Source organism: Larus michahellis, chromosome 9, assembly GCF_964199755.1.
Source record: "Larus michahellis chromosome 9, bLarMic1.1, whole genome shotgun sequence".
NCBI classification, from domain to species: Eukaryota; Metazoa; Chordata; class Aves; order Charadriiformes; family Laridae; genus Larus; species Larus michahellis.
Window position 1 is genome coordinate 27,567,755 of NC_133904.1, and position 17,296 is coordinate 27,585,050.

The 17,296-nt window shown below is 49.9% G+C and overlaps 1 protein-coding gene and 1 long non-coding RNA gene across 9 annotated transcripts in view; both read right to left on the reverse strand.

Annotated features, from left to right (window-relative positions):
* Nucleotides 1–3,169, reverse strand: part of DOCK11 (dedicator of cytokinesis 11) — an 85,604-nt gene extending 82,435 nt beyond the window's left edge. For 7 of the 8 annotated variants that reach the window (XM_074599627.1, XM_074599625.1, XM_074599630.1 and 4 more), the window contains exon 1: nt 3,018–3,163. In XM_074599627.1, coding sequence (XP_074455728.1) covers nt 3,018–3,119 — 102 coding nt within the window. In that variant the 5' untranslated portion in view covers nt 3,120–3,163. Of the gene's footprint in view, nt 1–3,017 lie in introns of all 8 variants that reach the window. The other variant, XM_074599632.1, reaches the window with a different exon arrangement.
* Nucleotides 3,170–4,724: 1,555 nt separating this feature from the next.
* On the reverse strand, nt 4,725–14,543 carry LOC141748818 (uncharacterized). Its single transcript, XR_012589103.1, has 2 exons — nt 7,122–14,543; nt 4,725–6,550 (listed from the first exon to the last, which is right to left on the reverse strand). It is a non-coding gene; the product is annotated as an uncharacterized LOC141748818 (long non-coding RNA).
* Nucleotides 14,544–17,296: the final 2,753 nt, after the last annotated feature.

Sequence of the window (17,296 nt, forward strand, 5' to 3'; positions counted from 1 at the left end):
CACGGGATTCCCGTTCCCTCTCCCTCTCGCCAAGACCTCCCTCGTGCAGCCCGTCTGTGAACAGGACGCAAGGCCAGAAGGAGAGCCGGGACGCTGGGAACACCAGCACAGTGAGGGGAAACAAAAGAGCCCCAAGTGAAAGCTGCACTTCATCCTTCCCTGTCACTGGGGACCGACGTGCCCCCAGGTCCCCACCACAGCAACAGCGCCAGATTACAGCTCTGCTTACACCATGAGAGGAGCAGCGCTGACTGCATCCTGGCAGCTGGTCCAAAGGGCAATGGGTGGCACACGGGTACCCCAGGACACCTCAGAAAGGGACAACCTCCCTTTGCTGCCGATGTCTGACCACCACCATACCCAGCGCTCCCGTTTTGCCTGCACATAAGAGCAAAGCTCTGCCAGAACTCACCAACCAAACTCCTGCCGACTTCACTCCAGCTTTGCACACCAAAGAGAAGCGAAAATATTCTCCTGGTGCTAGACAAGCATAAACGGAAAGCCAGGAACAGAAATGAGATGACATGAGCCTCACCGCACCTGCGGGACAGCGGTTTGGGAGCTGCATCGCACCAGACACCATGCTGCTGGCCACAGGAGCACAGCGCTCATGGCTGGACATGCACCTCCTTTAACACACAAACTGCAGCTCCACACAAGCTGACCGCTTCCATGACGTTAAAGGCTTTCCTCACCGAGACGTTTTCATTTACTACGCTTTCATCCACTGACTACAAATGGCTTCTTATTTCAGACAGTTCCTTGTCAGCAGGGAGCGCCTTGAATGCCCAAAATGCCGAGCTCAATCTAGGCATGGAAAGAGCCCTACGACGCCCGCTCCTCCCGCGGATGAAGTTCTCTGCTCTGGTACAGGCAGCATTAGCTCTGCTCCCCAACCCTTCATCCCATCCACGTTCACCACCACAGATCCTCCCGGTCCCAGCTGCAATTGCCCCAAGGCCAGCAGACAGCGCAGGTCTGACAGGATCACCGAGGGATGAGCAGGGCGTCCCCAGGATCCCTGTTCACATGCTCTTATTGACTTAATGTCACCTGCAGTGTCCAGGCTGCAGGAAGGGAATGGCACCTGCCAAGCAAGGTCCCTAGTGCGACTCCAGCCTGCCAGAAAGCCCCAGCTCCCGAGACCCCCGGACGCACCGCATGGCACGCTGCCAGCCCGCCCCATCCACTTACCGAGCTCCAGCCCTGGCTCCCCACCTACCCATCAGCCGTCCTGGTGGCACCGGTGAGCTCAGCACCAGCCCGCTGGCACACGGCTGATGCTGGGGGCCGTCGGTTTCCCCTGCTCTGCCTGTGGCGAGCAGGGGCAGGTGGGCAGGGGATGTGCTTAGGCCACGCTCTGCAGCTGCCCGGCTCATCAGCGCCAACGCTGAGCCTTGCCTCGCGAGCAGGGTCAGAAACTATGGCTTTTTGGTGTGTGTCCCCTCTCCACCACTCCCCACCATCATTTCCCGGGATGCTCCCTCCGCCCTCCCAACAGCCAGCACAGCAGTGCATAGACATCCCCTCCTCGCAAGGACAACAATCTGGTAGACAGAGAGGACACCTTTTTCTTGAAGGAACCTGGAAAGCATAATCTCATCTTTAATCACTGAGGGTGGCCAAAGTACCATCTGAGACAGCCCTATAAGCTTATGCCACCTCCTTCCCTGCTCCCTGAACGCCGCAGTGTCTTGTGGCTCTTCCTAGCGATGCAGAAGTGCCAGGATTTATCCCTCGTCGCTGAACTGTCGAAAGCGGGAAACTCTGCCAAGACCTAGGAACTAGAGACACCTGCCCTCGCCCCCCGTGGGTCTGCCTGGCTGCAAACTGAGCAGCAGGGCAGCCTGGGGGGATTTGCCTGTCGGAGGGAGAGATGGTGTGGGCAAGGAAACCCCAGAGAGGATCGGAAAGAGAGCAGCTGCTGGACTCTGCCGGCTCCTTCGGGGTGCTGTCAAGGTTTTATTTATTTCCATCTGCAGCCCCACCCATCCCTTCCCTCTCTGACAGAAGGCACCTGGCACAGGCACCCAGTAACCATTTGCCTGTAGGATACCAAAGCTCTTCAAGTCCTACGCAAACAATTTCATTTTTAATGAGAGGTTCCATCAGCGTGTACAAAGCATTTGTCCCCGTGTATTGTTGATGAAAGAGGGAAAGCAAATCACACGGGCACCCATAAGGATCCCTGAACATCTGCACGTAGGAAGCAGTAGCCGTGGCACAAGGAAATCAGACTGGATTATTACCATGGCTTTTTTCAGCTACAGAAATCAGTAAATTCACAAGAAAACTGTTTTTTAAAAGAATGATTTAAAACCTTCCATTTATTTAACAGCACGTGCCATTTCATCTGTCAGTAGAGAACTAACAGAAATTATTCACTGAACTTGCACCGCGCTTTCTGCGCATCCCATTGACTAACCTTCCATCAATGTCAAGGTCAAAGTTGATCACACGCTAGAGTAATTCAACGAGCGACACCGAAATGCATCCGACCAAGCCCAGGGGAGCGCTGAGCTGGCTCCGGCACCCCCCCGGGGGACGGTGGCGAACATCCGCACAGCGTCGGCGGAACAAAGACAACCTGCTGCAGCATCCCGCACGCCAGGATGGAGTCCAGGGCTAAAGCAGGTGACTTCGCCCCGGACATTCGAGCGCGATTCCCGGGACGGGGCGGACTCGGGCCCGTCGCCAGCGCCCGCGGCGCCCCCCGCCGTGTCCTCCTGCTCGGCAGCGGGGCCGCCCCCCGCCCGGGGGCTGCCACCGCGCCAGCGCCCACCGACTCCGCCGCTTACCCGCGCCCCGACCCGGCCGGGGACGGCAGGTGGCGGGCGGGGGGGAAGGCGGGATGTCGCGACACAAGGCGGAGGGGGACGCCAGCGCGGGAATTCTGCCGCTGCCCTGCCGCGCCCTGCCCCGCGCATCCCCCGGAGCCTCCCCCCGCTCCGCGCAGCCCCTGCCCAAGGCTGCCCCTTCCCCGCCCGCCGCCCCGGGCCGCGCCCCGCCGCGCTCACCGGGACGAAGGAGCCCCGCACCGCTTCCGAGACGCTCTGCCGCAGCTCGGCGGCCGTGCCCGGCTTGCTGAGCCGCTTCGTGAACTTCCTCACTTCCGACATGGCGACATGGTACGCGCTGAGCCCCGCCGAGCCGCGGCCACCGCCTCCCTGCCGGCGGGCGGGGACGGGACGGGCCGGGGGCGGGGACGGGGAGGGCCCCGGCACGGCCCGACCCCCGGCTCGGCCCCGCTTTGTCCCCGCGGCAGGTTCCCCTCAGGCGGGCGCCGTCCCGCCCCCGCACACGGCCCGGGCGGGGCTCCGCGGAGGTGCCCCCGCTCCCGCCATGGCGGCCCCCAGCCGGGGCTACGCGGGGTACCCGGGGGGAGTCGGACTCGTCTCCCAAGGAACAGGCGCCAGGACAAGGGGAAACGGCCTCGAGTGGCACCAGGGGAGGTTTAGGGTGGACATTAGGGAAAATTTATTCACCAAAAGGCCCCTCACGACAAGAAAGACACTGAGGGGCTGGAGTGTGTCCAGGGAAGGGCAACGGAGCTGGTGAGGGGTCTGGAGCACAAGCCTTGTGGGGAGCGGCTGAGGGAGCTGGGGGTGTTCAGCCTGGAGAAAAGGAGGCTGAGGGGAGACCTTCTCACTCTCTGCAACTCCCTGAAAGGAGGGGGTAGCCGGGGGGGTCAGTCTCTTCTCCCAAGGAACAGATCATGGGACAAGAGGAAATGGCCCGACATTGCACCAGGGGAGGTTTAGGATGGATATTAGGGAAAATTTCTTCACCAAAAGGGTTATCAAACATTGGAACAGGCTGCCCAGGGAAGCGGTGGAGTCACCATCCCTGGAGGGATTTAAAAGACGTGTAGGCATGGTGCCGAGGGACAGGGGTTAGTGGTGGGCTTGGCAGTATGAGGCTGATGGTTGGACTCAGTGATCTGAAAGGTCCCTTCCAACCTGGGCGATTCTATGACATTTATAACACCCCTATCCTGAGGAGGCTCGGTGCCGAAAGGGGCATCAGGGGGTTTGAAGTGGTGGTCTCCACACAGCTCAGTCCTGGTGTGTCCCTGTGATTCCAGCTGTAAGGCTAAGCTGGATCCAGGGATCGTACCCCCGAGCACCTCCAACGTTGATGGTTTGCTATAGAAAAGTGCTTCGATTATAAAGGCCATGATCCTATCTTCCTTCCCGGCTGCAAAAGCAAGAGGTCAGGACGTGGAAGGAAGGCGCTTTAGGACTGAAGTTAATTCCTAGTCCTTGTTACTTTGGCATTGTGCACTGTTTTTAAGGATGATGATTCTGAGATTATAATAGAGGTAGAGAGCGCCATTGATCCTTTATGTTTTGTACATTAAAGCCTTACTTTTAAATCTTTTTACCTATTTTATTGTGTGCTGCGTCTTCACAGCACGATACTGAATCGGATAGACTTGGGGTGTAGTCACACCCTTAAGGAATTTACACATGTTGTGCCATATGGTCGATTAAATACTATCTACAAGGACTTCACTGGAATTATAGGCATGCTGTCAGTCACACAACATATAGAGAAATTGTTTAGATTATGAGAGCCAATCTGTAGGGGGTAATGAATACAGCTATTATGATCCAAACCGTTATTTGTGACTTCTAAAGCATGCGAGCCAGTTATTGTTCTGCTTTTTAGCAGTTCACTGAAGGGGCAAGCAGACATCATTTCATATTAAACATTGCTTTGTGTTTGGTTTTTTTTTTTTTTTTTTTTTTTTTTTTACACCAGAGGCAAAACAAATCTAAGTGTTTATTGTTAATTATCAAATATCTATTAGATGAGGGACAGAAAAAAAAGAGTTTATGAGCTGAAGAATTAGTGTTTTCACAAACATGAAGCTTTTCCAAATCTGTCTAAATTAAGAAAAAAAAAAACAAAAACAACCCTTGTGAGGCACAATTCCAGCTGCAGCGCCCTGAGGTTCGCTGCCTTATCCCCACACCCAGGCGCACTCTTGCAGAGATTTCCCCAACTGCTGCACATCGTCACACCGTACCGCTCCCGCGGCTGCACTGCTGCGACCTGGCCATGGCCAGGTGAGGCGAGGACAACCGCGAGGTCTCACTCACCTGGCCGCTCTGGGGAGAGATGACACCACGCCGCTTGGGACCGAGCTGGGCAGCCCGGTTCCCCCTGCGGTTCCTCGGGGCAGGCCGGGCACTGCAGGAGAGCACAACCCCGCCGAGCGGAGGCCGGCACTTGCGGCAGGGCCACTTCTGCCTTCGGTTTGCTGCACTGCTGTTACGGTTTGAGAAACCTACGACAATTTGTTGTCCTTCAGACAATTATTCTCTCACCCCATGACCCCTCCCTAGCCGGGAAGGGGAATCGGAGAAAAAACAAGGAAACCTGAGGGTTGAAATATAAACAGATTTAATGCGATAAGACTAGATAATTAACATTAATACTGGTTCTTTAGAGTTATTGAGCCCGATACCAATATAAAGTACGCAAGGACTACACCCAGTTTTCCCAGGCATTAGAAGAGAAATTCGCCCCGTGTCTCTCAAACCAGGACAATTTGGAATAGTTCTGACAACCAGGGTGTTGGCCAAGGGGCTGAGGAGGAGAGTGCTGTGAGGGGTCACTTGATGAGAAATAAAATCAGCCCTAGAGCACCCAGCCCTCGTTTATCCAGTCAGGAGCAAAAAGCTCCTACTAAGGTTAGGAGCTTGGTTTGGTGCCAGCGTGGGGCCGCATCCCATCAGCTGCCTGTCAGCCTCCCACTCCACTGAGCTCAGCAGCCGTGGCAGACCAGTGAACAGTGAGGCTGTTTTTTGGAGCTAAGCACGAAAACAAAAGGAAAACAGAAGCAACGGGAAGGACACATCACATGAAAACAACATGCAGAAAGCTGTGACTCCCTCTCAGGAGGCCAAACATCACAATAAGAGTCTCGGGAACAAGGAGTACTAAGGCAAGACAACAGCAGCCACAGCACCACTGTGACAAGACAAGCCCAAGGCTGCAAGGACTGTGGTTTTCATCTCCTTTTTCATGGGGAAGAAAGGCCAGCAACGGTTTATCAGCATAAGGCAGGCACCCAAGAACACACAGGGGCATTCTGGAGGTGCTGAGGAATTGCAAACAACCGAACTTTCTTGAACTCAGCCTGCCACGGGGAACTGAGACTCTACTGCGCTAACAGTTTCACCTCTTCATTGAGACTAGAGCCTTGAGGTCCCTGATGTCATTTTGATCCCAGACTGTTCCAAAACACAAGCATCATTGAAATCACTTCCATTTTCTTCCCACATACACAACTGCAGCTTCTCCTTTGCCTTTAGCAGGTTCAGTCAAGAGCCCCGAGCACCAGGCTCTCCAGCCGACGGACCGACTGCCCTTTTCCCAGGCATGTGTGATTATTGGAAGCCCAGGAACAGCAGTGAACACCAGATTCTCTGAAGAAAGAGTCTTTGCTGCAGGCTGAGACTGTCTTTAGGACAGGCAGCTCTTCCCGCTTCCTTCGCCTGTCACCCTCTACTCGCCCAGTTCAGGCAGGGAATTCCTCTTTCTGAGGAAAGAATCACGTTCAACAGAAACATGCGCTGTTACTGGCCGGGCTTGATGACTCACTCAACCCAAAGGAAACTTCAATAAAATATCATTATCAGCTCAGGAAAAAAAAAAACCAAACACAAAAAAAACCCCCAAGAAAAGTAAAAGAAGTGGTGGATCTGCTGAAACAACATGGAGTTCATGTGCAAAAGTGTCACTCTTGGCTGACCCAAAACTCCCAGCCTATAGCAGCTTTTGAGTTTGACTGCCGACCTTAAAAAACCTGAACCTCCTTACAGCAGGCACAGGATTAATGATGTGGCACTAGAAAAACACTGGAAGTATCAGTGGTTTGCATTACCTGTGCTGCTGGGGAAACCCCGGTGTAGCCAGCTGGGGGTGAGGAGCTGCTCAGGCGAGCTCAGCCAGCAGCCGAGGAGGAGGCCTGGGAGGGAAGGAGGGCGGGAGGATGCCACACTACCGACAGTCTTTCCACCCCAGAAATCTGAATGCTCCCAAGAAAACAGCAGAGTCAGGCAGCCCAAGATAACTGCAAAAGGCGACATGTGCATCTTCGCATGACTTACTTTCTAGAAAGTTGAATTCTTAACCACTTCCATTCCAGACTTTGGACCACCGGAGGTTTGCTTCCCGCGCCTGCCTGGCTGACCTGAGGGTGAGCACCAGCACCAGCTTGCAGCGAGGAAATGCGCTGGAAGGTACGGCCAACATGGGCGAAAGAGCTCTCCTGCCACCTCCTCCCCAGATCCGATGGACAGTACAGACTACGAGAAAACAAAATTTGCAGGGGACATCGTATGAGACTTGCTCGTATTCCCACTTGCAGGTAGCATTATAGCACAGAAAATCAATTTTTTTTGGCTAACATATATCAGTGTGCAGCTGACGCTGATATAAGGCCTGGAACCATATACAGGGGACTTCTGGATCAGCTCTAAAAACCTCCCAAATGAGCTGTAGGGCTGGTGACAAGCTCAGAATTTCATTTCTTACAAGCCATCCAAGATAAAAGGCACTTAATATCATTAGACAATAATTCTCTGTTTTGCACTGCCTTCACTGGTTATCTGTGGGCCTTTTTATCACCTGCAAATGGGCCTATCCCAGAAAACCACTGAACTACGTGATTAACCTTAAGCAGGTGCTTCACTCCATTGGACAGGGGCCCACATTCCCGCAGGACTCAGTAACCCCAACCCAGACATGCTTTTTGCTGGGGAGGAAAAGGATTATAAATGCCATTACATCGACAGTTTGCCAGCTTCAAAACTCCAGTGAGATACAGCTGTGGTGTTTTAATGTATTTCAAATACCTTAATATATATATAAGAAAAAAAAGTGGCCTTATAATCACATCTACGCATTGACCTCTATTGATAACGAAGCCAAGACAGACTGGTCTGTGTCTGTAAGCGAAATGCTCCTTAAGCAATGCTTTTTGTGTAGCTTGTGCCTCCTGTGAAAGCAAGAGGAAAAAACTACGTATTTGGGTAATTTGATTAGACATTGCTCCTTACCCATACGCGCAGTTGCGCCCAGGAGAAGTCCAGTTGTGGCACCAGGACAGTTACAAACACCGCACAAGGCTGGATACGGCAAGAGCAGGAGTCTGTGCTCCACAGCTGCTGTCATGCCCCGTGTGCCACCTCTCCTGGCTCCTGTCACTTGCCCCTAGAGCTGCCAACGGGACTGTCAACAAGCAGCTACTTACTGTCGGCTTCTGCATGCCCGTGAGGGGAGATGCTCCAGCGGCGCAGCAGTAAACTCATGCTTGACTCAGGGCTACAAAGTCCTTGCTGTCAAAGGGCTGACTCACCCAGAATTGCATGGGCATGGCTCATCCAGGACGGGAGCACTGCCTTTCCCAGGAGGACACCATCCAGCTGGGCGCTCAGCACCATCAAATGCTGCTCAGCCCTTGGTGCCAGGGCTGCTGTGCTCCTTTGCCTTCATCTGCCTCGGCTCCTGGAGACGGGGGTCATGGCAGCAGCACCATCTCCACAGCCGCTGGTGCGTCCTGCGAGCTCCCGCCAGCACCCACCATCCCAGAAGAGCACAGGAGGGTCCACAGGGACCACGGGCAAACTCCTCTGTGCACTAAGGGTCAGTGCAGTAGCACTAAGAGGTCATTCACCAGTAATGGTGAATCTGTTTGACATACCGCATTGTCCCTAGCATAGCTATAAGGCTTAACGAGACAGTATTGGCCCAGTGGCCACCAGGTTTTTGTATTTTGTTAAAATATGACAAGTTCTCCCAAGGTTTATTTCCCAGAAAATAAGGTACTCTATCATAAAATCAGATTCAACAAAATGAAACCAAGAGAGATGCTGCTTCTGAAACACCTGTCATGGCCTATTTTCAGATACAGAACTACAAATTAGATGGACAACTACTCCAGTACGTCTCTAAATCCCCTGTTCTTAATTTTTCCTAAGATACTTTTTTTTTTTTTTTTCTCCTTCTGCCACAGAGAACTGGACAGAGATAAAACCTCCCCTAATCACTTCAGGTATTCTCTATGCCCAGATGGTGGAGGGGAGAGGGCTCAAGAGGTGGTTGTGGGCAAGGGCCAGCAGGAAGGAACTGGTCTCACCATACAAGCGTAGAGCAGAGCCGCTGCCACACCAGCACCGCTGCCCGGCTGTCTCCCTGCTCGCGCCGGCCACCTCCCCAGCCCCATGCCCAGAGCATTGCGAGACACATGTTCTCCGGTGAGGGAACCACTTGTAAACTGACAATGCTTCAGGGGGCAGAGGTTTGGGTCTGGTTTAGTGTTTGACCGCTCTTGGCAGGAAAAACACACCCACCCACCCCACCCACAGTTTCTTACATTTACATGGAATTTCCTGTATTGCATTTGTGCCCATTGCCTCTTGTCCTTCCACTGGATACCACTGAGAAGAGTCTGCGCCAGCCATCTTTCCCCCATCAGGAGTTTACACAGATGGCAAGATCCCCCAAACTGCCTCTTCCCCAGGCTGAACAGCCCCAGCTCGCTCAGGCTCTCCCCGGGTGCCAGATGCTCCAAGCTTTTCCCCCGAGCAGCCCTCTGCTGGACTCTCCCCAGTAAATCCGCATCCCTCGTGCTGGGGAACCCAGCACTGCACACTGAGGAGGCCACTGAGCTGCAGCCTCATCAGCACCGAGAGGGGAGAGACCATCTCCTCTGAACTGCTGGCCATGCTCTTCTTGTTGGCCCCTGCTTTCTGCAGCCTGGATTATAAGCAGACAGGAGTGATGTTGCGAGAGCACAGGGTTTGGTTTAAGTAGAGCTTGGTTTAAGAAGCAGAATTCAGTTTATGACTATTCCCCTATTTATCTTCCTCTGCTTGAAGTCTTTAAAGATCATTTACAGCAACTGCCACACAAGAGGATTATTAAGATCTCACACAACTCCCATGAGCATCTCCCTATCTTGGGCAAAGCAGACAGCAATTAAGAGGAGGATACACACAGCTGTGGACATCCCACTTGAGGTCAAAGTGCCACTGCTGCCTGGGCTCAGCCCAGTATTTTACAGGAAAATTCTGTGTGAAAAGGCAGGAAAAAAAAAAGTGGTAAAATCTCCTTGTTGTTTGTTTCCTTCATAGCTACGCTGGAACAACTGGAAAACAGTATGAAGGGGTCACCATCGTTCAAATAAATCTCTTTCGCAATATGCTCTACAGCATGAAGTACTGCACTTAAATCAGGCCAATATAAGAATCTCTCACCTTTTCCAAATCTCTGAACTGTTCCCAGACAGCAAAAGCAAGGCGCTACAAGGGCAGCCGTGTGGATCTCCTGCTCTTTGTGCAGGAGCACGTACATACCATGTTGGAGGTTGTGCCCCTGGCAGGCTGGGGAGTGGTCTCGGCCTCTCCCATAGTCTTCCGAGTGCCTCGTGACGCTCCAGGGTGCGTGTATGACACTGGATCCATCACAGAGCTCTTCCCCAGAACCATGCTTTGTCTCCAGCTTGACGACAAGGAGGCAGGCGCAGGGCTGAAGGGGATATTCTGCAGGGGATGCTTCCACAGGCAAACGTTTGACCAAGCCCAGAAGCAAGAGAGGTCCAGTAAGCATGAAGAACTGGTTGATTTAGGGACCTGGCTCTGTCGCGGTGTTCAGAGGTGCACTGATCACAGATGAGGGAAATGTAGTCAGAACAGACTGCAGCATGGTCTGGTCTAAAAGAAGCTCTAATTGATATTTATTCTGGAACTCCACGTCACTCCTGAGCCACTTTCCCACGTGGAGGAATGAAATCTTGGCCAGCGCCCCCACTACCCTCCCCAGCTTTCCCTATCTTTCCTCAGAGGTGGAACGGTGACAGCTGGTTGGGGTTTTCCTACAGAAGGCATGACAGCAGATCCTCGCAGGCAGCCACCTCTCCTTCCAGAGACAGGAACTTCCCTAGCTTTAGTGCCATCAGCAGAATGACACCGTCCCAAAGTGAAGCAGAGCACTTTTGCAATTGTGACAGCAGCTCCCACCCGTGTCTCACGAGGTGGCTGTTCTCACGTGAGGAGCTCTGGTGAGGCGAAGGCTGGCTGTTGACAGCACTGATGTGGGTTTCTTCCTTTGGTCCACCACCTTGCTTGCTTCACAGATGACAGCACACATACTTCAGTTCTTCAGGATTTGGTAGTCAGATGTTACTCTCAAGGCACCAGAGTGTCCAGTAGCACAAGCCCCACTGAATGGGATAACGTAAATACAGGATTTTCACGCTTGTGAAAAATACAGATTCACGGGTTAGATTCTCAAGTGAAGAAATCAAAGGTTATCTTGGAGGAGAGAGCCTGCTGCTGCCTGACATTCATTTCACAATACAGAGAGCTTGTCAAATGCTGCCTGGGTTCTGAAAGTCTTGTAAGAATTTCTTGGGTTTGCACTGGAGCCACAGGCTAACCATCTTTTATCATTAAAAAAAAGTAATATCTATGTTCAAAACGGAGAATGATGGAACAGAACAGCAGCAGCCTGTTGTCTGCATCTGTGCTCAAAAATTTTTCAGTGCTCTGAATTAGTCCACCCTGTGTTTGCAGCCCTCTCCGGACTGTATCCTATGCCACAGAAATTTATTTAGGCTCAGAGACAATAGCCAAGTGCACCAAAAATAATATTTTTTTTTTAAAAAAAACCAAACAACTCTTCTGGTTTCAAGAATAGCATTTAAGGTACCAGGAAAGGTCCAAACGAGCAAAAGTGCGCAAATCAGAGGTGGAAGCAATGGCTGGACAGACTGAGCAAAGATTCCATTTTGATAACAACTTCATCCCCACGATCCATTTTATCGTATTGCTCAGCTGAAGTAGAGGACCCCTGTTGAAGTATCAGCTGCCAAGCTTCTGGCTGTTCCACAATGAACCTATTGAGGCCACGATCGTTGCTTTTCAGGCAACCATTACCTTCCAGTCCAGAGCCCGACTAACTTCGTCCACCAGAATGAGATCCACAAGTATGTCCTCCTATTGGCTGCCGTATCTTCTAAATTAGACAAAAAACCCACCTGGATCTTACTGATTTTTGGAACACCCAGCAACATTTGATACAAAGTGTTCCTCAGAGGTTTTGGTGGGTTTTTTTTTGTTTTGGTTTGGTTTTTTTTGTCCTTCCGAGTACAACAGGTCTTTAAGGTCTGTTTCTGTTCTAAATTAGGCTATTTCTCATTTGAAATCAAAATTTTTTCCCCGAGCTTGACTGCTCTGAACACAAACGTACAGTAGTTTACTATGAGGAAAAAAAGAAAAACAAATTTAAATTAAATGAGCACATTCACTCATCAGTTATTACTTGTTTGTTACAGAATAAATTAAGTAGAGCACCAAATAACTGGGGATATACTGACATGGTTTGTGGCAAGTAACAAGAATTTTCCACACACCTGTGATGTTACAGAACTAGAGAAAATATGATGCATTTTTGGGGGAGTCTATGTCCTCCTCCTCCAACCCTAGCAGCTGTAGCACACACGCTGAGAGACACAGAGCGTGTCTGACCCCGTGCTTCCCTCCAGCACTAGAAAAATCATCCCCGGGGGTATGAGCACAAAACCTACCCGCTCGCCACGCAGTCTGAGGAGAACCAACTGCCCTGCAGTCTCAAACCCCCACCTTTCGCCCATTTTCCCAAAGCAAATCCAAGCACCGTCCCAGCAGCGCTGTGGATAACGCAGTTCAGAATGCCTGTAACACCTTGCAAGAAGCGTGGCCTCAATAAGAACATATCGAATTTTTTTTTCCTGAGCAAGTACATGCTGTAAGAGTCAACGAGGCCTCCGACTGTTGAGCCCTTTAACCTACAACTGTTTAGAGGAAGCTCCAGCAGCACTGAGTTTGAAAAAAAAAAAAAAAAAAAAAAAATATTGTGCAAGGTCTTTCAGAACTTTCCATGAATCTAAGTCTTGAGGCTAAAACCACTGAAAAGCCAGAGATGAAAACAAAGTAACTGTTAAAGACACCGATAACACTCGCCCCAGCTTTGTGGCAGACCATTTAGCAGTTACTGCCATAAAAACAGAACCCGTTGAAGAACTGAACAACTTCGACGCAAATTTGCCTAAAGCAAAGCCCAGTAGGACTAGAAAGACAGAAACGGCACTGAGACATTTAGATGTACAACCAGAGGAAGTAATGGGGGGGAAAAAAAGAATGAAAGATGACAAGAAAACACTGCGAGGCTGGTCAAACGCTGGGAGAGGTTACCCAGGGAAACGGTGGAGTGTCCATCCCTGGAGATATTAAAAGCCCGACTGGACACGGTCCTGTGCAACTTGCTCTAGCTGACCTGAATGAGCAGGAGGAGCGGAGTAGTGCTCCAGAGATCTCCCTGAACCTTGACTATTGTATGACTCTGCAACGAGCTCTTCTGATCATTCTGACAGCCTTTATTCAGGAGGGTCCTTGAGGATATGCTTAAATTTATGCACAAACCCTACAAAAGTCAAAGGAGTTACAGTTATTGGAAGCGCAAACTTCTTTGCACAGCTCGAAACGTATGCTCATCACTTGCTGCAGTTAAGGAAAAAGTTTACCCATAGGCTTAAACAAGTGCTCAGATCCTTTTCTGGATGGCATTTTGTCTGTTCTTTTGTACATCGCGCTTGGCTTCGCTAGTTTTTCGTGCTCCATTTACTTCGCGTTACATTCCGATCGGACTTGCACACAGAAACCTGAAGCACTGTCACTAAAGAACGTACAGGAAAAAATGACGAGCTTCTCATCACGTGAACTGAAAAGCTGCCATAGCATCCTGGTGGCGGACCAATGCTATTAGCAAAAAAAAAAAAAAAAAGCAGAAGTGGAGAAGTAGCAGTGGTAGCCATCAGCATAAAGAATTTCGACTCCAGTACCACGTCCTCAGAACTACTCAACAGTTCCTACAGCCTTCCACTTTGTTCGCACATTCACAAAATGAAGCAACGTGCTTATATGCAGCTGTCAAACAAACAAGTTCTCCATCACCAGAGAGAGAAAAAATACATGGAAAACAGACACTGACAAAATACAACTAAACTTGCATTGCTTGATATTCCAGTAAAAAACGGCCCACAAGTTTGCTTCAGAAGACAGCAGCTTGGCATTCACTTACGCTCACAAGCTCACTTTGAATCAAGTTTGAAGAGTAGCCAGTTTCTGACATTTTCCTGACCACGCGTGCAGCAAACTGCTAATGGCAGGCAAAAAACCCCATCCAGCAGCTTTCCCTGGGCCTGCTAAATCAATTCTGCCATATCTGTGGCTGATGCTCTTAAGTTTAGTAGTGTTAGCATCACCTCAGTTGCTAAGTTCAGCATCGCTTTCAGATAAACCCCCCCAAAAATCTCACTAACCAAAAAGAAAAAAAATTTCCCTCATCCTTTTTAACTCGGGAAAACATGACTTGTACGGCATTTAAAGATCCAATTTTAGCAGTATTCATCTACTTAAAACTGTTGGTTTTGTCCTCTGCATGTGCACTGGGCTTGATGCCCATCACTGAAAAGACAAAAGAAGTGGAGAAACAGCTTTGTTTCCATTCACAGAACCACAGACTGGTTTGGGTTGGAAGGGACCCTAAAGATCATCTAGTTCCAAACCCTGGGCAGGGACACCTCCCACCAGCCCAGGTTGCTCCAAGCCCCGTCCAGCCTGGCCTTGAACCCCTCCAGGGATGGGGCAGCCACAGCCTCTCTGGGCAGCCTGGGCCAGGGGCTCACCACCCTCACAGCAAAGAATTTCTTCCTGATATCCAATCTAAATCTACCCTCTTTCAGTTCAAAACTGTTACCCCTCGTCCTATCATTGCAATCCCTGATCCAGAGTCCCTCCCCATCCTTCCTGTAGGCCCCCTTGAGGGACTGGAAGGGGCTCGAAGGTCTCCCTGGAGCCTTCTCTTCTCCAGGCTGAACCCCCCCAACTCTCTCAGCCTGTCCTCACAGCAGAGGGGCTCCAGCCCTCGGATCACAGCTGCTTGCTGCCAGGAGCCAGGTACAGTAGCAATTAGATGTTGAAGGGAGGAGTTCAAGTGATCTGTGACACTCCCATCAGCTCATTTTACTGATTCTTGGGAAGTGACCGAGTTAATTCAGACATCTCCTGCACCAAGGTCCTGTACAATGGTACTTTTGCCTCCTGGGAATTTTCAATCATATTCTGCAAGCTGAATTTTGATTACACAGATATCAGCAACTTCTGTTCAAGAACAGAAGGTTAAGTAAGTCCTTGGAAGAAGCAGTCCAGAGAGAAATCCTAAAGCACAAGGGGAACTGTTTTATTTTAACAGACCTCCACCCATGCTTTGCTCGTGTTCAAGGGAACATCACTTCCAGTGCAAGGGCACTACCTGACGTACATAGAGTGAAGGCACTTGACTGAACAAAACAGGCTCAGCAGAGTAAGTGACACTTACCTGCAACTTAACATTTACCTGCAAGGAGAACTCAGAAGCTCTAGACAAAAGCGGAACCCAGCTGTGTGAGGCTCCAGGCAAGCCTTAAGGCCCAGTAGTGGACGAGACGATAGGACACAGCACCACTCAGACTGCAGTACTGCTTAACTGATGTGATTTTTGTAAGCAGAGGGAAAGAGTCACTGATTTCTGAACCATTAAAAACATGCAGCACAGTTCAACTGGGGAAAAAGCATAGAGGATACTAGAACACTGCAAAGGAGCACCAGAACTGTGAGTGCTAGAAGCTAAATACCAAGACAAATCAAAGTCAAACATCTTCCTCAAGATCAGCTTTGCTTACTGCCTCCACAAGATCCTGGATAATGGAAAAAAACAATAACCTTTTTTTGTGATCACCTGAGTACTTCACAGGTCCAACACAACACCCTAACAGAGCTTCTGGCAGCTACAAGGCAAAACTACAGTTCCACTTAGGTCTCCAAAGCAGTCATATTTAAATATGAAAAAAAAAAACCCAAAATATTCAGATCATTAAGAGGTTACAGAGAAGACTGTTTGTGTGGAACATTTAAAACAACCTGCCAAGATGCATGCCATGAATGCTGGAGGATCCTTCCTGAAGCCCACTTAGTCCCAAACCTACATCAAGCACTGCATGCTGACAGTAGCCAGGTCTCCAGTCACCCCGAAAAGCTGGGCTTGGACACATCCTCTTATTTGTATTTCTTACCAGCTAATAAGTGCTCCCTCCTCCTGTTACTCATTACTAATTTTTGCAATTGTTATTTTAACTATAGTATGGGAAAAGCAGGAATGGGACAGCAGCACACCTGAAAAATTAAGCATAGCCCCAACAAAACAATGCAAAGCCCATACACCTTTTCCTCCAGTCTGGGCTTCTAGTTCCAGAGACAGGAAGGCCACACGTGCCAAGACCCTAGGGAGAAGGTACCTGTAAGCAAGGTGATGGTGTTCGTATTGCACAGTGTAGCTTGCTAAGAGCTTGCATTTGTCACTAAACATGCAGAATATCTACAGCGAGCTCACAGGAATCCCAGGCAATTTAAGTCTTCTACATACACAACCTATTACAGAAACTCTTTTTTGGAGTCACAAGCCAAACATCTTCTTGTGCTACTCCTCACTTCTGTCAATTCAGTGGAGCTCAAAGTAACAAAAAAATCCGGAGAGTTTAGCTTGTCTCATCTATACAGGTATTTCAAATCTGAGCCACTTGCCCCAAGTGTGTCAACTGAAAATAATTTTATATGGCATGTACCATTTCTGTATTTATTTTTCTGATGATATACCCCCTGCAAGTGCCTTTTCTTGTTCAAGACAATTTTGCACAAAATCATGGTGAAATTCACCTGAGTAAAATAGAGATAAAAGAAGAGTGAGACTCATCTCCTGCCTTTCCATGCCTTCATTGTCCACTAATGGGAAGGAAAGGATTCTTCACGCACTCCTAAAGTATCCTCCTCACAGCTACCATATAGCTACTGCTAATTCTGCTTAATATCCAGTTCCAGCACTCCATTCCCCATTACTCCCGTAAAGAAAGCCGCCATCTAAAAAGCAACAAGATCAGGAAAAGTAGAACTCAAAAGTTAATGATGAGTGTGGGTGTGCATGATCAAGGATCTGAGAAACAGGGCAAAACTACTTAGACAAAAGGCAAATTTATGAATGAAAAGGGAAAAGAGGCACCAATTTCCAAGTATGTCACCAAGTTTAATGATACATCTGTTCTCTGAAACACTTGACCATCAATAACATTTCATGGGTTATGATGCCCAGAATGTTACTTCATAGGTGTTTTATATGAATATTTACAAAGACTTTCAAAATTCAGTGGCAC